The sequence below is a fragment of the Dendrobates tinctorius genome, unplaced genomic scaffold (genome assembly GCF_039654945.1).
Source record: "Dendrobates tinctorius isolate UK_male_01 unplaced genomic scaffold, ASM3965494v1 ptg000102l, whole genome shotgun sequence".
NCBI classification, from domain to species: Eukaryota; Metazoa; Chordata; class Amphibia; order Anura; family Dendrobatidae; genus Dendrobates; species Dendrobates tinctorius.
Window position 1 is genome coordinate 19,843,581 of NW_027361770.1, and position 25,125 is coordinate 19,868,705.

The 25,125-nt window shown below is 43.0% G+C and overlaps 1 protein-coding gene across 1 annotated transcript; it reads left to right on the plus strand.

Moving 5' to 3' along the window:
* Positions 1-1,290: 1,290 nt before the first annotated feature.
* On the plus strand, positions 1,291-24,430 carry RMP24 (ribonuclease MRP subunit p24). Its single transcript, XM_073587768.1, has 5 exons — positions 1,291-1,460; positions 2,122-2,144; positions 7,551-7,750; positions 14,102-14,307; positions 22,754-24,430. Exons 1-5 carry the CDS (start codon positions 1,387-1,389, stop codon positions 22,908-22,910), a joined length of 660 nt encoding a protein of 219 aa, XP_073443869.1. The 5' UTR covers positions 1,291-1,386; the 3' UTR covers positions 22,911-24,430.
* Positions 24,431-25,125: the final 695 nt, after the last annotated feature.

Consider the following 25,125-nt stretch of genomic DNA (forward strand, 5'->3'; position numbering starts at 1 on the left):
GCCCCCTGTAGCCAGGCCCCCATTCCCGCTGTAGTCAGGCCCCTCATTCCCGCTGTAGCCAGGCCCCCATTCCCGCTGTAGTCAGGCCCCCATTCCCGCTGTAGTCAGGCCCCCATTCCCGCTGTAGCCAGGCCCCCATTCCCGCTGTAGTCAGGCCCCCATTCCTGCTGTAGTCAGGCCCCCTGTAGCCAGGCCCCCATTCCTGCTGTAGTCAGGCCCCCATTCCTGCTGTAGTCAGGCCCCCATTCCTGCTGTAGTCAGGCCCCCATTCCTGCTGTAGTCAGGCCCCTCATTCCCGCTGTAGTCAGGCCCCCATTCCCGCTGTAGTCAGGCCCCCATTCCCGCTGTAGTCAGGCCCCCATTCTCGCTGTAGTCAGGCCCCCATTCCTGCTGTAGTCAGGCCCCCATTCCTGCTGTAGCCAGGCCCCCATTCCCGCTGTAGTCAGGCCCCTCATTCCCGCTGTAGCCAGGCCCCCATTCCCGCTGTAGCCAGGCCCCCATTCCCGCTGTAGTCAGGCCCCCATTCCCGCTGTAGTCAGGCCCCCAGTCCTGCTGTAGTCAGGCCCCCTGTAGCCAGGCCCCCATTCCCGCTGTAGTCAGGCCCCTCATTCCCGCTGTAGCCAGGCCCCCATTCCCGCTGTAGTCAGGCCCCCATTCCTGCTGTAGTCAGGCCCCCATTCCCGCTGTAGTCAGGCCCCCATTCCCGCTGTAGTCAGGCCCCCATTCCTGCTGTAGTCAGGCCCCCATTCCTGCTGTAGTCAGGCCCCCATTCCTGCTGTAGCCAGGCCCCCATTCCCGCTGTAGTCAGGCCCCCATTCCCGCTGTAGTCAGGCCCCCATTCCCGCTGTAGTCAGGCCCCCATTCCTGCTGTAGTCAGGCCCCCATTCCTGCTGTAGTCAGGCCCCCATTCCTGCTGTAGCCAGGCCCCCATTCCCGCTGTAGTCAGGCCCCCATTCCCGCTGTAGTCAGGCCCCCATTCCTGCTGTAGTCAGGCCCCCAGCCACCAGGACAGGTTCCCTTTAAGAAAACAAGCACAAACGCAGTAATGACTAGCGCCCTATGTGTTGCAGGACAATATTCAAAGTTTTCCTGCTGTTGACAATCCGTAACCATGGAGACAAGGAGCTGTGGACACGAAACGGCAGAATTCTTTCTAATGCTGAGCTAGATACTGTGGTGCCACCTCCCAAGTCTGCATCCGATGAGCAGCAGCGGTTTCCCAGCCATCGCCAGCGTCCCTCACTAGCGACAGCTCCAGTTGGTTTCCAGCTGCATAAACGCGCGACGAATCACAGCTGCGCATGCGCGTCGGCCCCTCCTTCGGCAGGAAATCGCGTGTGTCATGTGATTCAGGCCACGAGCTGCTACTTCAGGTTGACGAGGAGGATGAGGGGCAGGTTCCTAAGAGAAGCGGCCGCCGCCGTGAAGGACACGTGCCCCGGGCTGTCCCGGTACCTCATGTGAGTGGCCGCTATGTCATGGCTTCTTCCCACGCTTCTCAGCGGCTCTCGCACGTCTTCACTTGTAATTTCCGTCACTTCTAGCCATGTCCTGAACAGCAGGAGAGACCCTGACCCGAGGGGCAGCGCACGGGACCCCTAAGGCTATGTGCACACGGAGTTTTTTGGATCTGCGGATTTTGAAGTGAAAACCGCAGATAAATTCGCAGGATGATGGGTGAGGTGTGAAACTGCAGCGTTTCTGCACTAAAGAATTGACATGCTGCGGATTGTAAACCGCGCGGAAAAATCCGCAGCATGTACACAGCGTTGTTTTTTTTTACATAGAAAATAAAGGTACTGTACAACACATCAGAATCTGCAGCGTGTGCACATAGCCTAACGGTGTGCGGTCAGAGAGGCGCCCGGGTCTGCAGTGTAGCCGCTAGTCTCCGCTGCGTACTCGCACCCATAGCCGGTAGGTGCTGCACGTCCGCATGGCTCACGGAACACATGCGGATTACTGTGTGATTAGAACGCGGCGACCATCCGCTGCCGTTTCCTGATCGAGGGCACATAGCATTACATATTGTGAAGGTGCTGGTGGTAAGCTAGTCTTGCACACGTTTCCACATAGAATAATTTAATAGTAGATAATTTATTATTTTTTTTTTTTTTGTAGGTCGCTTCATCGCTTGCCTGAAAGTAAGTATTTCATGGGTGAGATGTATTCCTTCTCTCAGCCCCGTATAGTGGGCATCTCATTAATTAGTCTTATTGGTGACATAAGTTAGGGACAGGCATTTCCCATTAGATTTCCCATCATATCCCGTACATTTATCACTGTTGTTTCCAGTGCCTTTCCATCCAGCCTCGTCTGTCCTGCCTTCTAATGTGCTGCGGGGCTGACTGTGGCAGCTATAGGGGTTGTTATAGGGTCCCACATAAAGGTGGCCATATTCCCCTTTCACACAATGCACCTTAGGCCTGTTTCACACATCCGTTCGTCTCCATCAGTCAAGATCCGCCGTTTCGCAAAAATAACGGATCCACCATCTATGTTGGCGGATCCGTTTTTTTCCCTATAGACACGCTCTCTTTCGCTCGCTCTCTTTCGCTCGCTCTCTCGCGCTCTCTCGCTCTCTCGCATCCTTTCTTCCCCGGATCCGTCAAAAAACCGGTCCGGTGGCACACGTTGATGTCAGTTTTCCGCCATTTTGGCGGATTACAACTGACAGAAAAAACTGATGTGTGAAACAGGCCTAAGGCTACGTGCACACGCTGCGGAATGGGGTGCGGATTTTGTAAAATCCGTAGGTCAAAAGACCTGCGGATTATCCTGCGGTTTTTCATCTCCACAATGGTGGAGATAGGAAACCGCTGCGGAATCCGCAGAAAGAATTGACATGTCAATTCTTTCTGCGGTTTCAAAACCGCGCGGAAAAATCTGCACTGTGGTTTTTTATTCCCATAGGGAATTAATGGTACTGTACACCGCAGCAAAAACTGCTGCGGATCTGCAGCGGCCAAAACCGCTGTGGAACAGCAGCAGAATCCGCAGTGTGTGCACACAGCCAGGGCTGTGGAGTCGGTAAGCCACAGTTGCGACTCCGACTCCTGGATTTTATCAGGCTCCGACTCCTTCATAAATGGCCAATTCATAACAACAAATTTACTGTTGTAAAATATTAAACATCGTGCTTATTCAGTTTCTCACCATCATATAAGTAATCAGACCACTTAGAGCAAAAACTACATTTATTAGAATACAATTAGAATATAGCAAATAACTTTTATAAACTTTTCTAAACTGTAAGTAAATATGCAATAAACACTTTTATGCAGTTAATAAGAAGAAATCTATAAATTTGTCCTCAGAAAAAGTATTGCCTCTGTCAGATCCTCCTTCATGGATGCCCTCAAATCTGATCTAATTATTTTGAGAGCAGAGAACAACCTCTCTACACTAACTTGTGTTGGTGGCAAAGCAGTAACCACTCGGGCAACATCTCTGACAATGTCAGGATACAGAGGAATCGCTTGTTGCACTGTTATTTTTGATGAACGGTCAAATTTCTCAATTTCTTTTAGTGCACATGAAAAATTCTGCTGAAATGTACTGGCTGTGTTCCTTGATGGGGATGACTCTTCTATGCGGGAACGCTTTGCACGGTCCTTGTGATCCAAATATTTTTCGAAATTAAATTCTTCATCAGTTGATGAGGGTGAAGATGTGGCAGGACGACCAATTTCTTCTTGTTCCTCCTGACTGTTCTGCAACCCTTTCATCCTTACTGCTATTTCAAACAGAGCTTCTTTTCCTTTACTTAGCTGTTGATCATCTAGAAGAATCCGATGCATTGGGTCTACATAAACAGCTGCCAAAAGAATGTTATTTTGTAATAGTAGCTCCTCTCTCCGTTTCATTGATGTAGCAATGCCACTTGCAATTAACCCTCCTCTTTGGGACAGGCGAAACATCAGGTTCTTCCACTCCTTTAAGAAAATACCTGGAGTTAAGTCCTCTGCTTGTAATTTTTTAGTCACTGTAAATGGGTGCTCTAGCAATTTTTCCAGCTCAGTCACCTGATTCCACTGACTTTCATTTAGCGTCAGTTGAAGGTTAGCCATGTCTACAAGAAAGGTTTTCAGTTCAACCAAGCGCTGAATCATTAAGTAAGTACTGCCCCATCGTGTGGCTTGATCAATAATTGCCCCTTTTCCAGCACGTCTCTTCAAAATTGAGTCAACTTTAGGGGTTCTGGCAACAGTAGCCAATTTTCTCACCTTGCCAATCAGTGCAGCAGCATGTCCTTCTTGCAGACTGTCTCTTATAGCCAGCTGTAGCGTATGCACAACACAGCGCATGTGATGAATGAAAGAACATATTGACACAGTTTCAACAAGATCATCTAAACTATCATGTTGCTGTTCATCTGAAGCAACTTCAGTTTGCTCCTCAGTTACAATACTGTGTTCCTCTATTTCAAACATTTCTGTGTCTGTGGACCCAGAATGTTCTTCTAGCTGCTGGTCACCATCATTACTCTCATTCATTAGCTTAATAGTACTTATCATATTTGAAGCATTGTCAGTTACGACAGAAAGAACTTGCTCTTTTTTAAGTTCATAGTCTTGTAGAACCTTTTCCACCAAGACCTGGAGAAACTCACTGGTGTGATGAGCTTTGGTGTCTTTTACTGCCAATGTCTTGGTAACTATTTCATTTTTGTCACAAACAAATCGGACATTGATGGCAAAATAGTTCACTCTGTGACGTGTGCAGGCATCCATTTTAAGAAACAGAAAGCGTCCCTTGAGAGTTTTTTTAAGTTCTTCCTTTTGTTTAAAAGCTTCTTCGATTACTAATTTTCTAATACTCTCTATCTCCAGAGAAACACCAAGCTTGCGGGCCATTTCCCCATTCAGACACATAAAAGCTGCTCGTGAAAATAATGAAATAGGCACACTATCCTTTACAACAAGCTCTATGATCTGTTTTTTAAATGTATCTACTGTCATTGTCACAGTAACTTTGTCACTGACAAAATATCTTGCAACTGATGGCTGCAAAGTTCTCTGCTCCTTTGTTTGGCTGGAAGAGCTGGGCACTGGTTCATTGGTTTGGATGCAGCCTTTCTCATCCACTGCTTTCAGTACTTCTGGATGAAAGCGCTGTAAATGTCTCTTTAGATTGGAAGCTCTGGTAGGAACATTTTTATCTTTGCCTGAATATGCACTCATCTTGGCTTCACAGCATTTGTTTTCATCTGGATCATTTGTCATACACTGACAGACATAATGTTTTCTATCTTGAGTGATGGTGAAATGTTCAAATACAGCTGATTTAATGTGATGCTTCTTTGACATTCTCAGGTTTTTAATTCTGCATTCACAATCCAAATGACAATTGTTTTTCCTAAAAACAATTGTACAACATTATTGCCAGGTCGTACAACTGATATAGTGGTCAGTAATACTGTTATTATTCCTCATGTACTCACAGTTAACTGATGCAAAGTTTGTTGAAAGGATAATACTTCTTACAGTCTTCCTCTTCTGAGTAGCAGGCAGCTGTGAGATGCTTGGAAGACGCACACCTAGTATGATCTAGTCTAGAGGAGGAGCTTTACTACTAAGAATTTGCAACACATTTTCACTTTCAGTTTCATACATTGTAAGTAGGGGGGTTGGGGCAGCATGAGGTTAACAAAGTATAAGATTAGATAAGGGCAGTGGAGAACAGTGACACACAAGAAGTAAGAAATGTCTCTATCTCCAGCAGAACTGCTTATCACTGTTGTTCATAGTTTGATAGCAGGGCTGTGGAGTCGGAGTCGTGGAGTCGGAGTCGGAGTTGGAGTCGGTATAAAATGGACCGACTCCGACTCCTAAAATATATAATAAATTGGGTACAGTAATTCAATGCAGGATGTGCTGAATATTTTTTCATAGGAGTTTGGGAAAGTTATGAAATGTCCTATAAATGGCTGTTATATTCCTGATCTAAGGCTACATTCACACACAGCGTTTTTCCTGTGTTTTTTGAGGATACGTTTTTCAGCTGCAAAAGCTGATCATCTTTTTAAAAAAACTGCATCACCTGAAAGGTTTTTGAGCTCATAGATAATGTTTTCAATAGCAAAAGCAGATTAGAAATCTGCTCTATCTATCCATTTATCCATATCTGTCTATCCATATCGTATCTGTACCAAAAAGAATGAAAACCGGGTAGTACACCAATATATATTCTGTTCTATCTAAATATCTTGATTATTGGATCATAAAAATGATTAAATGTCTGAGGTTCACATTGTACTACAATAAATTTTTCACTTAAATATAAGCAATATGTGGTGGAGTCGGAGTCGGTGTAAGGGAAATTGAGGAGTCGGAGTCACAGGTTTGGCTTACCGACTCCACAGCCCTGTTTGATAGAACATATATATTTAAGTAACATTTATAAAATTCATATGAAAGTTCAATTATGAAATATTAATACATTTTTTTTTTAAAGCTGGAGTCGGTACATTTCTACCGACTCCAACCAAAACTAACTCCGACTCCACAGCCCTGCACACAGCCTTAGAGTTTAGTTGGACGTCACATAAACCACATTGTCAGAACGTTGTATTGTAATTCCAGCTCTGAAATAACATTTCAGTAATTGCACGTGTGCTAGTACTACAACTCATTCAGGCATTCTTTTCTTTTGCCGTGTGTGTATGGCCAGCACATTGGAGGCTAATTCTGATAAGCGGATGTATAAGACCGCAGCCAGCTCTGGGATCTTCTGTTGTTCTAATGAGACTTGCTCAGTAAACGCAAAAGAAACACCGGCTGCCACACAGACACACGCCACCATTTTTAATGGATCCATTGCAAAGATTATTGTGCTTACTTGTGTAAAGGCCCCGTCTCACATAGCGAGATTGCTATTGCGACACCTATTTTGTGACGCGCCAGCGATCTCACTACGTGTAACACATAGCGGCGACCGGGCCCCCGCTGCGATGTCGCTGACCGTGCTCGAATGTCCTGGGCCATTTTTTCATCGTTGGCGTCGCGCTGGCCAGCGTGCATCGCTGTGTTTGACTCAGAACTCAGGGACGCAGGTGGGAGTCGTCAGAATAGCTGCTATGTGACAAGGTACCAACGACCGCCGATGTCGTCATACGGATCACCGTATCGTTGCTGCGTTGTTGAAGAGATCTGCCTGTTTGGCAGCTTGCTAGCGACCATTTAGCGACGCACCAGAGATCCTTACCAGGTCGTATCGTTGCCGGGATCACTGGTGCGTCGCTTCGTGTAACGGTACCCTAACACCAACATATACCACAGCGCTTAACAGACATTATCATCACTGTCCCCATTGGGCTCACAATCTAAATTCCTTATCATGATATCATCAGAGTATGGGGGAAATCCAGAGTACGTATAAGATTACAGAAGAGACTTTTAGGCCTTTTATTATTCTCTAATTGGGACTATAAAATAATGTCATACGGAATTGATAATGATGGAAAGCTGTGCAGATCTTCACCTTCTCATCAGAGCCCGGCTCTACTGTTCCCGTGTAATATTACATGGTAACACTTTCGTCTGTTACAGAGAAGAAGAGGAAAGAGAGAGGAATTTGTCCATTTTGCTTCCAAATCCTTTTGCCAGATAATCACAAGGTTCGTCTCAAGCCCAAAATGAAAATAACACCACAGATTGAAAATCTGCTAAAGAGAGAAGCCAAGTGCCACAGGCTTAATCTGAAGCAAGCAAGGCTACTTAGGAAGTACAAACTCTCCAGTAGTTGTCTGGTAAGAAAACTGATCAAAAAGCGATAATGAACTTGGCACTCAATATTTGTTGAAAATAAATTCCATTTTTATTTTGCATCCACGTGAAGTTTAAATTCTAAACGTTTTCGGTCCAGCATAGGACCTTCATCAGAGAATCTCTTAAAGATTACTGGATGCTGTATATGCTTGTAATAAACTAGATAGCGTTATTAGTGAGGCGACTGACTGTCGCTTTTGTTTTCATTATATCCTATGTAGCTGGCTCTGCAGGCCTGCGGTATATATCAATGTAATTTTGCAGTGCGGTTAATAGGCGACGTGGTATTTCACTGGGGTGATAAATCTTCTGGTGTATGTAGCGCTGTATGGCAACCTCGTCGCTTCTGGTATTGCGCTCGGATGCTGTCTCTCTCGGCGTGTGGGTTGTGCTGCTCTCTGTGGGGAGGATCGCCATACCTACAGCGCTACATACACCAGAAGACTTATCACCCCAGTGACTACGGCGGAGAAGTGAGTATAGGTTGCTTTATTTTGTTTATTACAGGAGATGAAGGCTTCGGGGAATTAGGTGTGTGCGGTTAGTATGTACTCTGTTATGTGTTGTATGTCATGTGTATGTACTGTATGTTATATGCACGGCCCGCACAGACCTCCGAGCGGCCCGGCAGAGCCCACACGCGCACTCTGCCTGCACACATAGTCTCCGCCCATTACTCACATTTCCCATAGAAATAAATTGGACTCTTTACGAGTACCCAAGTATTACGAGCTGCTCGTAACGAGTAGAGCGAGTCCGAGTATTTCACTACTCGCTCATCCCTATTCATCACCACACTGCTAAATCATCGCTCATGGGGGATGATTAAATACCATTCTTTATTCATAGCAGTGTTCATAGGTAAAATTGTGAGTGAGCCCACACCGGAGTGATTGCAGGACTTATGTTAGAACCCAACATTTGTTCTGACAATCATTCTTCCCGATGCCCCAAACATTATGAAGAGGTCTACATCAGAGTAAATAAATTGACCTCAATCCCCTGCAGTGTACATTGTACCAAGGTATTTTGTCTGAACAAGGCCCCTTCAGACTCGGACATTTAGAAAAATGATTGTCTGGAGAAGAAAAGGTGGGTGCTACCATTAGTCCAACAGTAAAGGCAATGCTTTATTCCTGGCAGTGTTATCTAAACCTACAAGAGTAGCGTCTCCCAGCGATGCAGAAATTTGGTATTAAACCATGGGTTTTCCAGCATGATGCAGCACAATGGCACAAGGTAAAAGCGATAGCGAGGTGGCTCGGTGAACAAAACATTGACATTTTGGGCCCATGGCCGTGATCTCAGAAAATCCTCAGATCTCAATCCCATTGAGAACTTGTGGTCAATCCTCAAAGCGTCCGTACAAACAGAAAAATTTTGATAAACCCCAAGCACTAAATAGGCAAGAATTGGTTGCCATGAGCCAGTATTTGGCGCAGAAGTGTTGAAGAATTTGGCTATGGTGTCACACAGCGTTCTGGGAGCATGTTTGTCTGCAAAAAAAGCTGCCTTTTAATTTACCGGCAAAAATCTCAAGCACACTCTTGTTTTTTGTTTTTTTTTTCTGACTGAATTTGAGAACTGCAGTGTCTTTTAGCTTTTTTTAGCATGTTAAATTCACCTATCGAAAACAATGGGAGAGCGCAAAAAAACTGCAAATAGGCTTAGCAGTGATTTTTTTTTTTTTTCTTTTGCTGCATCTTTGAATAAAACTAACTTTATTAAACAAGTACTGTAGACAAATCAAACATGTAATCAGCACCGCAAAACACAGCAAAACCTGCTTTCTGTATGCATTGTTTTGGCTGCAAGCTGCAGTGGGGCATTGTGTGTGGGTAGATCCAGTCATGGCAGCGTGGCGATGAGAAACGGTAAGGTGGAAGGTTATCCTGATTAGCTGTAATTGTAGGCTACATGGGAAGCCAAGCAGCCTGTGCTGTAAGGTGACTTTCTAAATCTCATGCTCATCGTATTCTGCCGGACTGGGATAAAACGTTTAGAGATTTGTAGACAAAAAAACCTACAAGTTTGACTTACACTTGTTAGTATTTGTGTACACCACCTCCTGATGTAACTTATACTGTACATTAATAGGTTATATCAACAGAACTTTCTTGCAAGATCAATTTTCATTAAACTGACTGACAGATAATGTGATTGCCTTTTTCTCATGTGTACAGTTTGCACATTTCAAGGGCACTTTTGGCTTAAGGGAAGTTTTGTGTGTGTGGCTTTTTTAATTTTTTTCCCTTCAATTTAAAATAATGACTTAAAGGGAAGGTTCAGCGATTGTAGATCATAAATAATCAATGTATTGTGGCATAACATGCTGTTATAACAACGTTTTGATTGCATTTGAAACATATTTTGTGTTATAGGAGTTTAAAGAAGGCACTAGGGGCTGACGTCTTGCTTTCACAGTAGCAGCAAGACACTTTCAGTGTCATAATACGGCACCCCATGGTCATAGGAGATAACAGACTCCTACCCTATGTATTGTAAGGGTCCCGTAACACATAGCGGCACACCAGCGATCCCGACAATGATATGACATGGTAAGGATCGCTGGTGCGTCGCTACATGGTCGCTAGTAAGCTGTCAAACAGGCAGATCTACTCAACGACACAGCAACGATACGGCGATACGTATAACGACCTCAGCAGTCGTTGGGACCTTGTCACACAGCAGCTATTCTGATGACTCCCACCTGCGTCCCTGAGTTCTGCGTCGCCAACGAGGTCGCTCGTCGGCATCAAACACAAAAACCGCAGTGACCGGTAGATGGTGAGTTTCTGGGAGTTCTCCAGTTCACTCTTCCAACCCTCTATGTATTGCATCTTGCAGCTCTCTGAGATCTTTTATTTGGGCTTTAGTTAGGGTGTGTTGCTGACTTTGGTTGAGCTGGCTGCCGAGGTTCCTGGCTTGCTCTTGGCTCTGGCTCAGCAGGGCTTTATGATGGTAGGAGCTGGGGTTGCTGTTCTGTATATGCGCCTGGTGTGATAGCGCCCTCTTGTGTATAGTGAGCCATAAGGGTAATCGGCCCAGCTCTGCCCGACAAGCTATGTTTGGGGTGCTGCGATGTACCTGGAGGAGATATTTACAGAAGTCCAGATGTAAGACTTCGGTTGGGCTGGAATCCCACTTTTTCTGGTCTGGATAGGTTGCTGGACCCCATACCTCGCTGCCATATAGCAGTATAGGTGTGATGACGCTGTCGAATATCTTGAGCCAGACTCTCACCGGTGGTTTAAGGTGGTACATTTGTCTTCTGATGGCATAGAAGGTTCTGCATGCTTTCCCTTTCAGGGTCTCTGCTGCTTGCTTGAGGCTCCCGGTTTGGCTTAGCTCCAGACCGAGGTAGGTATAGCTGCTTGTCTTCTCTAGCGTGGCACCATTTAGTGTGAGGGAGGAAGTGGAGGTTTCTTTAGAACTCCTCTTTTGAAACACCATGACTTTGGTCTTCTTTTGGATGATGGGCAGCGCCCATGTGGTGCTGAATGTTTCCAGCACGGCCAAGCTATCTTGGAGGCCTCTCTCGGTTGGGGAAAGCAGCAGGAGGTCATCTGCATACAGCAGGATCTTCACCTCTTGGTCGTGCAGGCTGAGACCTGGGGCAGAGGAGGATTCCAGGGCCGCTGCCAGTCCATTTATGTAGATGTTAAATAGAGTTGGGCTCAGGCTGCAGCCCTGTCTTACCCCCCGGCACTTCTCTCTCTCTTTCTCTCTCTTTCTCTTGCTCGCTCTCTTTCTCGCTCGCTCTTTCTTGCTCGCTCTTTCTCGCTCTCGCTCTCTTTCTTGCTCGCTCTTTCTCGCTCTCGCTCGCTCTCTTTCTCGCTCGCTCTTTCTCTTTCTCTTGCTTTCTCTCGCTCTCTCTCTCCCCTATACCTGCTTGAGGTCTAAAGCGGAAAATGTTCCCCCTGGTGGTAATTATATGAATTTGTAAAAAAATATATTTCATTTTTCATATAGAAATGTGTGCAAACATTGCATTAATACATTTTAATTACTTCTTAAAGCTTAATTTCACAAAAAAACTAACTGCAAGAAAATTGGTGGCACCCTCCCTTTAACAGACTTATTAACCCCTTAGTTACCGGATTTTTTTTATTTATTTTTTTTTAATTTTTTTAAGAATCTGACCATTGTTACTTTATGGTAGTAATTACTCTGGATTGCTTCAACATATCCCATTGATTTTGAAATTTTTTTTTTTTTTTGGTGACACATGCATTTTGATAATAGTGAATTTGTTATGTTTTGATTTCATTCATAAAAATATCAGAAATTTTGACAATTTAAAAAAAAATCACAATTTTCCTACTTTGATTATCCCTTTAATCCATATAGTCACACTACACAAAAATACTAATAAATAACCTTTCCATCATGTCTACTTTACATCAGCACCATTTTTTAAATGTTTTATTTTGTCAGCATTTTAGAAAGTTTTTAAAAATGTACCCGTCATTTTTTTTCAAGGAAATTTACAAAACTTATTTTTATAGGTACCTGCTCAGTTTTGAAGTGACTTTGGGGGTCCTATATATTGGAAGCCCCCAAATGTAAAAACAGCACCCTATTCAGAATTACTTTTGGTTATTTCATTAACCCTTCAGGTGCTTTACAGGAATTAATGCAACGTGAAAAATGCATGCATTAGTGTGTGAAATGCTGAAAAAATTGACATGCTGCAGATTTGTAACTGCTTAAAATCTGCAAAGGAAAAATAAGCAGCATTTGCAGGAGAATTCAGAACTGTCATTCACACTGCAGGGGGACAGTAAGACGTAAAAAACGCAACGTGTGAGCAAGCCCTAAATCTTGTGTGAACTAGCAGTTCTGGTAACACAGAAGAGCCATTGTATCACAAATTGCAGACTTCCCTCTCTCGCATCCTTACTGAACCAGGAAGCTAAAAAGGTCTGGACTGAGATGCCGTAGTTTTTAAGTTTTACGTGGACAAAGAAAACATGAAGGGGAGTGATAGCATTACATTAGCAGTAGAAAAGGGAGTTCTGGAATATAAGCAATCAGTAGGCAGTTAACTGACACCATAAAGATCCAAAGGGAACCTTGGTTTAGAGAATGTCCCATTGAGGTAATTGGAATAGGGCACTTTCAGTATTTTACATCCGTATTTGTAAGCCAAATTCAGGACTGGAACAAACAGAGGAAAAGTACAGGGTGAGCCATTTATATGGATACACCTAAATAAAATGGGAATGGTTGGCGATATCACCTGTTTGTGGCACATTAGTATATGGGAGGGGGGAAACTTTTCAAGATGGGTGGTGACCATGGCAGCCATTTTGAAACCAACTTTATTTTTTTTCAATGGGAAGACGGTCATGTGACACCAAACTTATTGAGAATTTCACAAGAAAAACAATGGTGTGCTTGGTTTTAACGTAACTTTATTCTTTCATGAGTTATTTACAAGTTTATGACCACTTCTAAAATGTGTTCAAAGTGCTGCCTATTGTGTTGGATTGTCAATGCAACCCTCTTCTCCCACTCTTGGCACACTGATAACACCATAGAAGATATGCTGGTGTATCAATATAAATTGCCCACCCTGTGTAATGGAATCACGTCACCACTTCTGTATTTTTTTTTTTTTTTTTTCTCACCGACTCCTGTTTTTTTTTTTTTTTTTCCTTACAAATACTGATTTAACATATTGACCAAATACTGAATATGTGAACATGGCCTAAAGCAAAGAGTCCAAAAGTAGGAGGGAACACATGTTAAGGTGAGAGGCTTGCCCTTCTAAAGATAAAGGTACTTTGCTTTTTATTTTGTTTTTCTTCAGCAGTGTAGTATATCTCCCTTGAAAACTACAGTAGTGATTTAAAACAAGCTATTAAGACGTGTGGGCATCTTGCTGGTAATAATGTGCATCATCATAAGGGTCTCATTAGAGGGAAAAAAAATCTGTCCGTTATTCTTATATGTATATTTTACTATGCCGTGTGTATAAATCTTTTGGCGTAGATGCTTTGTGTAGATCGTATTAGATTTTAGGACATGATTGAGTAATTGCTACTGGAGCAGACATCCGTACCGTAGGCGATCCCACTATGGACGTCACAGGGTCCACATCAATAGTGCTATGTAGATTTAGTGGTTGTTTGAAATCCAGACTCATCTACAGGTGGAATGGCAGCGTTTGCCACGGTACTGTCACTTATTAAGTTATCGTAACTATTTAATAATAGTCTTTGTTTTCTGTGTTATGTTAATAGTTGTTATATTGTTAAGGGGGATTAGTGATTCTATTTGTAAGTAGTAGGATAGTGTTCGCTTTAACGTCATACTTCTTGTTTTAGGTAGTTACATGTAATACTTGCCAAAAGATTTCAAAGTATCCTGGTGAAAGCAGAATGGTTATTGCAAACAGTCCAGGTACTCCAAAGATGATTAGGAATTTTGGATCTCCCGATTTAAGAAAGCCTGGATCCAACCGAAAAGTCAACTTGTCTTACAGCGAAGAGAAGCTCAGTTCTAAAACCCGAAGCCCTCTACTAACACCCAGGTATACTAAATTTTCTAAATGTTCGCTTGTTGGATTTTTTTTCACATTTGTTTTCACATTGCAGCTGTCAAAATGCATTATCTCTGTAAAAATTAATTTCATGTATCTTGACCATTTTAAATCAATGTAGGAGGTTGCATTGTCAGCAGACTAGTTTAATGCTATAATCACGTTTTTCTGGTGCTTTGTAGTTTAAGCCCAACACCACAGGACTTTGAACAAATTAGAGCAGTATCGGTCTCTCCTTCATGCTTTCACTTCCTTTTTTGGGTTCAGTCCTGACTTTGGCATAAAAAATGCATCACAAACAGCAGAATATAATTCATCCTTACACCTGTTGGTTCCAAAAATATGCTGGCAATGGCATAGACACCTAATATATTTACCGTATATACTTGTGTGTAACTGACCCCCCCCCCCCCCCTAAATTTGCCACAGAAAACTGGGAAACTTATTGACTCGCGAATAAGCCTAGGGTGAGAAATGCAGCAGCTACTGGTAAATTTCAAAAATAAAAATGGATATCAATAAAAGTAAAATTAATTGAGACATCAGTAGATTAAATGTTTTTTAATATCCATATTTAATCAGGAGCCCCATATAATGCTCCATACAGTTCATGATTGCCCTATAAGATGCTCCATACAAAATACACCCCATATAATGCTGCACAAAGTTTATGGCCCCATAAGATGCTCCATAGATTATGCCCGCATAAAATGCTCCATAGATTATGCCCGCATAAGAGTTGTGGATGCTTCTAGCCTCCAATGGAAGCTATTGAAGCATGTCAAAATAAAAAAATATGAAAAAATAAAGTTTAAATCACCCCACTTTCGCCCCATTCAAAATAAAACCATAAAAAAATCACACACATATTAGGTATCGCCGCCTTCAGAATCGCCCGATTTATCAATAAAGAAAGAATTAACCTGATCACTAAACGGTGTAGCGGGAAAAAAATCGAAATACAGGAATTAGGTTTTTTTTTTTTTGGTCGCAGCTAGGAGACTAGCTGCTATGTTATCTTCTATACACAAACAAAAGCTGCACCAGCATTGAACTATGGAGGAAATGATACCGCAATACTGAATCCAGCTTTATGGATAAGTAAAAGACTTAAGGGGGTTTTACACTAAGCGATATCGCTAGCAATATCGCTAAAACGTCACTGGTTTTGTGACGTTATAGCGATATTGCTAGCGATATCGCTATGTGTGATACTTACCAGCGACCGGCTCCCCCGCTGTCCATCGCTGATCGCGCGAGAATGTCCGGCTCCATTTCTCGTCGGGCGCTTCCTGCTGAGACTTCCTGCTGTGACGTCCAGCGACGCGTGGAGGCGGGCGGGAGGACGCAGGATCGCTGTGTGTGAAAGGTAAGTATCGTGCGCTGCGTCGCTGCTGCATCGCTGTGAGGTCTTTCTGTGTGAAAGCTCACTAGCGATCATTTAGCGATGCACCAGCGATCCTGACCTGGTCGGATCGCTGGTCGGATCGCTGGTGCATTGCTAAATGTAAAAGGGCCTTTAGGCTACTTTTACATTTGTCCGTTATTGCGGCCCGTTTTTGCATTTTTTTTTGTGGTCTGTCGCAATGTTTTTTTTTTTCTTCCAGTACTATGGAAATAGTATTGGAAAAAAAACGGTGTTTCGCAAAACCGGAAGTGCACCGCAAAAACAAACTTCCAGCACACGGCGCACCGTGGAATTTTTGCGGGCCGATTTAGCGGCCCCATAGAAATCTATTGGGTCCGCAAAATCGGCCCGCAAAAACACGGCATGTGTAAAAGCAACCTTGTTGGTAAAGCACTTCTCCAGCAGCCCTTTTTCTAGCTGTGCTCCTCACTTATCCCTTCAAAATGTTGTGCTACTGATGCCTCTTATCTTCAACAAGATGAGTTGAGCTGTCTTTTAAGAATGGAAGTCAAGAGAATGTCATCAGAAAATTACTTATTGTTTAACCCCTTAACGACCGCCGATGCGCCTTTTAACGTCGGCAGTTAAGGGTACTTACTCCCCAATGGCGCTAATAAATGTGTATAGCGCCCCGCCAGAGTCAGAATTTCTCCAGAGTCTTGGTTTTTACCGACCTCAGTGATGCGATCACCGTTATTTACGGAGTAACTGCGACCCCCCCCCCCCCCCCCCCAAAAAAAAAGGTCCGATTTCCCATTTAATTTCTCTCTCCTCTGATGTGATTGCACATGGTACCTCCAGTGTCCCTGGATCCTCCTGCACTGCACCCGCTGAGATCTGCCAGTTGGCACACAGCATCATAGGATATTTTTCCTATTGGTTCATTTTGATCACTGTTATAGGGTCTATCACAGCAGTAAAAAAGAAAAAAAAATAGTAAATCAAACCCCCCTTTATCACCTCCTTAGTTAGATAAAAATAATAAAATAGAAAAATGGAAATAAATACATAATTTTTTTTTTTTGTTAGGGTTGGGCTAAAGTTAAGATTGGGGTTAGGATTGGAGTTAGAATAGGGGGTTCCACTGCTTAGGTACATTGATTCCAGCCAATTTTGCATTCAAAAAGTCAAACGGTGCTCCCCCTGCCTTGCACCCAAACAATGGCTTTTCCCCACGTATGTGGTATTGGTGTACTTAGGAGAAATTGGACCACAAAATTTGTTGTGCAATTTTCTCCTGATACCATTGTGAAAATGAAAAAATATTTGGTTCCAAAGTAAACATTTTTTTGAAAAAAGTAAAATGTTCATTTTTTTCCTCCCACATTGCTTTAGTTCTCGTGAAGCACCTGAAGGGTTAATAAACTTCTTGAATGTGGTTTTGAGCACCTTGAGGGGTACAGATTTTAGAATGGTGTCACCTTTGGGTATTTTCTGTTATATTGACCCCCCCCAAACTCACTTCATATGTGAGGTGGTCCCTAAAAAAAAAATGATTTGATCAACTTTTTAACCCTTGTAATGTCCTAACAAAAAAAAAAGTTTCCAAAATTGTGCTGATGTAAAGTTAACGTATGGGAAATGTGTGACACTACTCTGATTTAAGGGTACAAAAATAAAAATTTTGAAAATTGCTAAATTTTCAGAATTTGTCTAATTTCCCTTTTTTTCATAAACAAACGCAAGTTATATCGAAGAAATTTTACCACTAACAACAATGTCACGAAAAAACAATCTCTGAATCAATGGTATCCGTTGAAGTGTTCCAGAGCTATAACCTCATAAAGTGACAATGGTCAGAATAGTAAAAATTGGCTTGGTCATGAAGTACTAAATTGGCTCTGTCACTGAGGGGTTAAATTCGATTTTTGTTACATGTATGTGTTAAAACCTGTTTGGCAACATTTTTTTTTTTTCTCCATATCACAATTTGTATTAACAATTAGTAATTTCACACTGGCCACTGGTTATTTTAGACATAACTCGTTCCTCTTGTCCTTTCAGGAAGCGTATTTTGCAGGCTCATTATATAATGATTGGAAAGGTAATCTTGCCTAAGACTTAACACAAAAATTGAGCTTGGTTTGAGTTGGTACACATGCAGCATATAAATGCATGTTCACATGGCCAAAAAGCATACAAAACCTACAAAAGACAAAATGAAAAAAACCCTTTTATAATAAAATTAAGTAAAAAGCAAAAGTGCATTTAAATCATACAGAGTTCTTAGTAATACTGTATAAAAGCCGTCCCACCATCAACAAGGTGACTCTGTGGTCGGGGCGGTCCTACATTTTTTTTCATTTTGTCTTTTGTAGGTTTTGTTTGCCTAAGGGTACGTGCACACACTGCGGTTTCCGCAGCGGTTTTGGCCGCTGCGGACCCGCAGCAGCTTTAGCTGCGGTGTACAGTACCATTCAAATGAATGGGAAAAAAAAAACGCTGTGCCGACGCTGCGGAAAAATCCGCGCGGATTTGCTGCGGTTTTGAATCCGCAGAAAGAATTGCATGTCAATTCTTTCTGCGGAAACCGCTGCGGGTTCCTATCTCCACCATTGTGGAGATAGTGAATCCGCAGGCAAAACCGTCTTTTGACCTGCGGATTATCTGCGGTTTTTGCAAAATCCGTGCGGATTAATCCGCAGCGGATTCCGCAGCGTGTGCACACACCCTAAGACTTAGTAGATACTCAGACCTAATCTTTTGTAATGAAGTCAGGCTTTTGCTGTTCTACATGTGCATCTCCTGAAACAGGAAGGCAGTCTAAGGTAGCCCCATTGACATTGACTAGTGTGAAAATTGCAGGAGTTACAATTTTTATTACAGATTATGATATGGAAAAAAAAAATGCTAATTTAAAAAATAAAATGGCTTTAACCCCTTTCCAACACTGGGCGTAATAGTACGCCGAAGCCGGATTCCCCCCTGTTTGGAGCTGGCTCCGCCGCTGAGCCTGCACTTTTTCTGAGCACATGACAGCTAATGTATACAACTGACGTGTGCCCGCAACAGCCGGGGGTGGAATCGCGATCCACCCGTAGCTGTTAACAAGTTAAATGCCGCTGTCAATCTCCGACAGCAGCATTTAACTCGCACTTACCAGAAAATCCCGCCAATGGGTGACCCTGTCACATGATCTTGGGTCACCGATGGGTCAACATGACAGCCAGGGGTCTCCAGCAGACCTCTACGGTTGTTATTGTCAAATTGCTATGAGTTCCTTCCTGTGGTCGATGCTCATAACAAGTGAGCATTTCTGCTACACATAGGAGATCTGATCGTCTGTGTGTAGCAGAGGTGATCGAAGTACTGCAGCTTCCAGTCTCCCATGGAGACTATTGAAGCATGCAAAAAGTAAAAAAAAAAAAAAGTATAAGTTCAAATCACCCCCATTTCACCCCATTCAAAATAAAACAATGAAAAAATCAAACTTGCACATATTTGGTATCATAATCGCCCGATCGAGCAATATAAAAAAAAAAATTTGATCGCTAAACGGCGTAACGAGAGAAAAATTCAAAATGTCAATTACGTTTTTCCGGTTTCTGCAACATTGCAGTAAGATGCATTAATGGGCGATCAAAAGATTGTATATACACCAAAAATTGTATCAATAAAAACGGCGGCTCGACGCGCCAATTTTTGAATTCTTTTTAACACTTAAAGAAAAAAAAATGGTGTCTATGAACTCGTAATGACCTGGAGAATCATAATGGCAGGTCAGTTTTAGCATTTAATGAACATGGTAAAAAACAAGTGTGCAAATGTCCTTTTTTTTTTTTTTTTTTTTTTTTTTTACAATTTCCCTGCACTTTAAATTTTTTTACCGTTTTCCAGTACACAATATGTTAAAACCAATGGTGTTGTTCAAAAGTACAACCTGTCCTGCAAAAAACAAGCCCTCACGTGGCTAATTTGAAATAAGTCATGGCTCTGGGAAGAAGGAAAGCAAAAAACTAAAACACAAAAACTGAAATGCCTCTTGTTACGGGATTAACACAAAAGCCTGATTTTAATCAAGTTGTTTTCTGATTATGCGTTCCCTTTTAAGTTAAGGAAGTAGGGGGAGAGGAAATAGTGGTTCAGAAGTTGAGAAAAAAAAAACGTACTTAATAACATTTATTATAGCACCATTTATTGCATGACGCTTTACATGTGAAAAGGGGTATATGTACTAAAAAAAAAACAAGTATGATAATCATGAACAATACAAGTCACCGACTAGTAATGGAGGAAAGAGGACCCTGCCCGTGAGTGCTCAGTCTACAAGAGATGGGTGAGGAATACAATAGGTGAGGGTAGAGCTAGTCATCCAGCAGTAATGTGGAACAACGGTTGCTGCAGGTTGTAGGTCTTCAAGTTCCTTTTGAAGGTTTCTTTGGTAGACAAGTGCTGATACAGCGGCAGACCTACCGCCCGTGCATTGCACGGGGGAGAGGGGGCCCCTCCAGCACCGCATGGCTAATTATGTCAAAATTCAAACTAGCCATTTGTAGTGCAATGAGGAGAGCAGTGCTGTGGGAGGCAAAGGGGCCCCTGCGCCGACTCCACCCCCCCACCCCCAATGATGGAGCCTGTAGGAGAGAGCTGTCAGCTGACGCTCCCTCTCCCATCATTCCCCGCTCTGCCTCTGACAAGGCCAGGGCGCGATGACGTCATCGCGCTCTCACTGTGTACCAGGCAGTGCAGGAGAGGAGACAGGAGCCGGGAGCAACGCAGGCACGAGGAGAAGGTGAGGAGTGTGGTGTTTTTTTGGTTTTTTTTTGTTTTTTTAAATCAGTATGAGTACTGGACTGTGGGGCCATGCTGGGAGGGCTATATAACATGCTGGGCTGTATCATACCATGCTGGGGGGGCTATATACCATGCTGGGCTGTATTATACCATACTGGGGAGTGCTATATACCATGCTGGGCTGTATCATTCCATGCTGGGGGGGGCTATATACCATGCTGGACTGTGGGGCCATGCTGGGGGGGGGGACTGTATACCATTCTGGGCTGTATCATACCATGCTGGGCTGTATTATACCATGCTGGGGGGGGGCTATATACCATGCTGGACTGTATTATACAATGCTGGGGGGGCTATATACCATGCTGGGCTGTATTATACCATGTTGGGCTGTATACCATGGTGGGCTGGGCTATATACCATGTGGTGCTAAGCTATATACTATGCGGCTGTGTTATATACCATGTGGGGTACATTATATTCTATAAGGGGAGGCTGTTATATAATATGGGGGGCTACATTATATTCTATTTGGGGCTACATTATATTCTATAGGGGGGCTGTATTATATTGTATTCTATGGGGGCTGCATTATACTATATAAGGAGGGCTACATTGTATTCTATGGAGGGCCAACATTTTACTATATAAGGGGCCGCATTATATACTATGAGGGCGTTGCCATATATTCTATGGAGGGGCTGCATTATACTATATGGAGGGGGACTGCATTATATTCTATGGTGGGGTTACATTAATGTCTATACAGATATTATAACCAGCCCTGCATAGCCTCAATATTAGATAACAAATAACTTTGTTGCCCTATGAAGGGGGGGGCCCGAAAAAATTTCCTGCACAGGGGCCCACTACAGTCTGTGTCCGCCCCTGGTCTGATAAGTTGGGGTTGAGAGTTCCAGAGTAGAGGGGATGTACAAGAGAAATTTTGCATGCAATTGTGGGAAGAGGAAATAAGAGGGGAGTAGAGAAGTAGATATTGTGAGGATCAGAGGTTGCATGCAGGTAAGTACTGGGAGGCTAGGTCCCAAATGTATGGAGATGACAGGTTGTGGATGGCTTTGTATGTCATGGCTATGGCTTTGAATTGGAGTCTCTGAGTAATGGGGAGCCAATGAAGGGATTGACAGAGGAGAGGCTGGATGACAGGTGGATTAGTCGGGCAGCAGAGTTTAGGATAGATTAGAGGGGTGCAAGAGTGGTAGAAGGTAGGCCACAGAGCAGGAGGTTGCAGTAGTCGAGGTGGCAGATGAGGGTATGCACTATTGTTTTTGCAGATTCTGGGCTAAGGAATGTACGGAAATATTTTTGCGTTTCAGTTGGCAGGATGTGGAAAGGGCATGGATTTGTGTTTTGAAGGAGAGGTGTCAAGGGTTACCCTGAGACGGCAAGCTTGCAGGACTGGGGAGAGTAGGCAGCCATTGACTTTGATGGATAGGTTTGTTGGGTGGTTGTGTTAGATGGGGAAAGATGATGAATTCTGTTTTATCCTTGTTAAGTTTTAGAAATCTAGCAGAGAAGGAACTTGGAAAAAGTGGACAGATATTGTAGGATTCTGGTTATTACAAAGTACTATTGATTTATGTAAAGCCTGCTAAAAATACAGTTCTCGCTTAATTGTAACGCCCTTCTTCAGATACTTGTCTACGGAAAAAAACACACCTACAACCAGGGCTGTGGAGTTGGTGTTCATATTGCCGGAGTTGCAGTCGGTATAAAATGGACGGACTCAGACTCCTAAAATATATAATAAATTGGGTTCAGTAGTTCAGTGCTGTAAATGTTTTCATAAGAATTTGGGAAAGTTGTGAAATGTCCTAAATAAAAGTCTGTTCTGTCCTTTATGTAAGGATCTCTGGTTTTAGTTGATATGAATCTGCTGCACTTTATGTACTTGTTCTGTAGTGAGGCAGGGCTGTGGAGTCATAGTTGAGATAAATCTGCTGCACTTTATGTACATGCTCTGTAGTGAGGCAGGGCTGTGGAGTTGGAAGTCAAGGAAATTGGGGAATCTGAGTCTGTGGTTGGGTTACCGACTCCACAGCCCTGCCACCCACGAACACATGTTACCTTACCGAAGTCCCACTGCTACTCCGTATTATTGCATGATTCCCTGCTTCCTCTTCTTACGAGCTGGTGAGTGACTGCTACAGCCATCAGTGGAGGCAGAAAAAGTAAAACAAAAGAAGTCGACGAGCTGTCTGATAATATATAATGCTTGATTTTGTGTTGTATTTTTTGATAAATGTTTAATAGATTTACATCTAATTTTTGCAGGTCATATGCCTCTGCCACATCTTCACCAGCCTTGATAGCAAAGTCAGCAAAGAAGGGCAAATTCCATTTTTCAAGGTTAAAAATGCTACTCGGTCAAGAGGAAAAAGAACAAAATAAAAAGCAAAATTTGCAGAATTTCCTAACCTCTCTTTCATGATGGATGTAAGAATTGTAATCTTGTGGTCTCGGGATTCCTTGATTGCTCTAAAATATGAATACTGCTTTAACTACATTTTGTAGATTGTCTGTCAAGTGTATTTATTATCTGTGTCTAACTTTTTTAGGTCGGTTTCACAAAACTGTGAAACAAAGACCATTTTTGTGTCTGAAAATCCAGTCTAAACTGCAAGGTCTTTCAACCTGAGCTCTCTGCTTCATAAATGCCTATGAAGTACAGGGTGGGCCATTTATATGGATACACCTAAATAAAATGACAATGGTTGGTGATATCAACTTCCTGTTTGTGGCACATTAGTATATGGGAGGGGGGAAATTTTCTAGATGGGTGGTGACCATTTCGGCTATTTTGAAGTTGGCCATTTTGGATCCAACTTTATTTTTTTCAATGGGAAGAGGGTCATGTGACACATCAAACTTTATTGAGAATTTCACAAGAAAACAATGGTGTGCTTGGTTTTAACGTAACTTTTTTCTTTCATGAGTTATTTACAAGTTACATATCACCAACCATTCCCATTTTATTTAGGTGTATCCATATATACTGTATTTTTCGGACTATAAAACGCACCCCAAATTTTGGGGTGGAAAATAACGGAGGGAAAAAATGTGTCAAATGGGGGTCCGTCTTACAGTCCGAATTCCGTGGCATTGCTGTGGTCTGTGGGGTGGCTGTGCTCTGGTCACAATATACTTACAAATCTTGTTGTGGCGGTGGTCCTAATGCAGCCTCCCTGTGCTCTGTGGTGCGGTGGTGTCGGGGATGCAGCGGGGCTCTGTGCTGTGTGGGGGGCTCCGCCTGCATTTCGTTAAAGCCCGAAAGCCTCCCGCAGCTCTGTTGCTGCGACGCAGAGGCCTCCGGACAGATGGCCGCCAGGGGCCTCCGGAAAGATGGCCGTTGCTCAGTTTCAGATCTCCGCAACGAGATCTTGTCCCAAGGTCTCGGGAGACGAGATCTCGTTGCCGTGATTTGAATTTGAGTATGCGCTGCTCCTGGCGGCCATCTTTCTGGAGGCCACCGCGCTGCAGCAACAGAGTTGCGGGGGGCTTTCAGGCTTTAACGAAATGCCGGCGGAGCCCCCCCACGCAGCACAGAGCCCCGCTGCAGCCACATTACAGAGACCCGACCCCACCGCACCACAGAGCACAGGGAGGCTGCATTGGGACCGCCGCCGGATTTGTAAGTATATTGCGACCATAAGACGCAGCCCCATTTTCCCAAAAAAAATTTGGGGAAAAAAGTGCGTCTTATGGTCCGAAAAATACGGTATATATCTGCTTCCACAGCCCTGATCATGTCTCCTTGCTGGACAAGATGCATCCTAAACATAGCAAATCATTAGTTTTTCTTGAGTTGTCAATCTGTCATTTATTTCCATAAAAATTACTTTATAGTTGTACATTTATGAAATTTTCTATGCTGGATGCATTGTTAGATTGTCTGCCTGTATTTCACATTGTAGAGACATAATAAAAAAAAAAACTAAATATGTTTTGAAATTGTATACTGTAGTTTATTTTAGGTAGAATTTTTATATTTTTACTTTGCAGATTTGCAGCCAGCTTAAATCTGCAGTGTCAATTCCTTTCAATGTTTTTGCTGCACGCTTCATGCATACTAATAAGTGGGGAAAAATCTGCAACAAAAATGCAGCTTATTTCACCCAAAGTTTATGCTGCTAAGAGATGCAGACATTTCCGCTACAAATGCTTAATGTGTGCAAATACCCTAAGGGTTCCTTAACTGAGCCCCGCTATAAAGGGAGCACTTGTTTCTTTCGCTGGACCAACTTCCAGAAAAAATTACATCAAAAACTGCAGTAGGATTTCTTCAGAAATAGTGAAACAGTCCCAAGGCTTCATTCACACATTGATTGTATGTGTGCAGTCCATTTTTGAAACAGAGCACATTGACCCATACACACAGCAGTTTTAAAAACCGATCCATTTCTCCTGTCCATGAGACTTGGAGCATATCCTACTCTGCTATTTTGCAGATCAGACTCAGCCATTTAAAGTTTATGGGAATTTGTTAGGGTTGGAAAACAGGAGCCATTCTTTTTAGTTGAGTTCTATCTGTTTCATCCATTTTTAACAGATCCGTTAAGAATCAATGGATTAATAAAATTCACGATGGAATAAAAATGGTTGAGAAAAAAGTATGCAAAATAGAGGCTATACAAATGGCATATGAG

What these genes read in the sequence shown, in the direction of transcription:
- RMP24 (XM_073587768.1), top strand. Translation starts at nt 1,387, where the DNA reads ATGAGGGGCAGGTTCCTAAGAGAAGCGGCCGCCGCCGTGAAGGACACG. An exon ending in GCTTCATCGCTTGCCTGAAA is followed by an intron (nt 2,145 to 7,550) that starts GTAAGTATTTCA and finishes CGTCTGTTACAG; the next exon opens with AGAAGAAGAGGAAAGAGAGA. An exon ending in AACTCTCCAGTAGTTGTCTG is followed by an intron (nt 7,751 to 14,101) that starts GTAAGAAAACTG and finishes TTCTTGTTTTAG; the next exon opens with GTAGTTACATGTAATACTTG.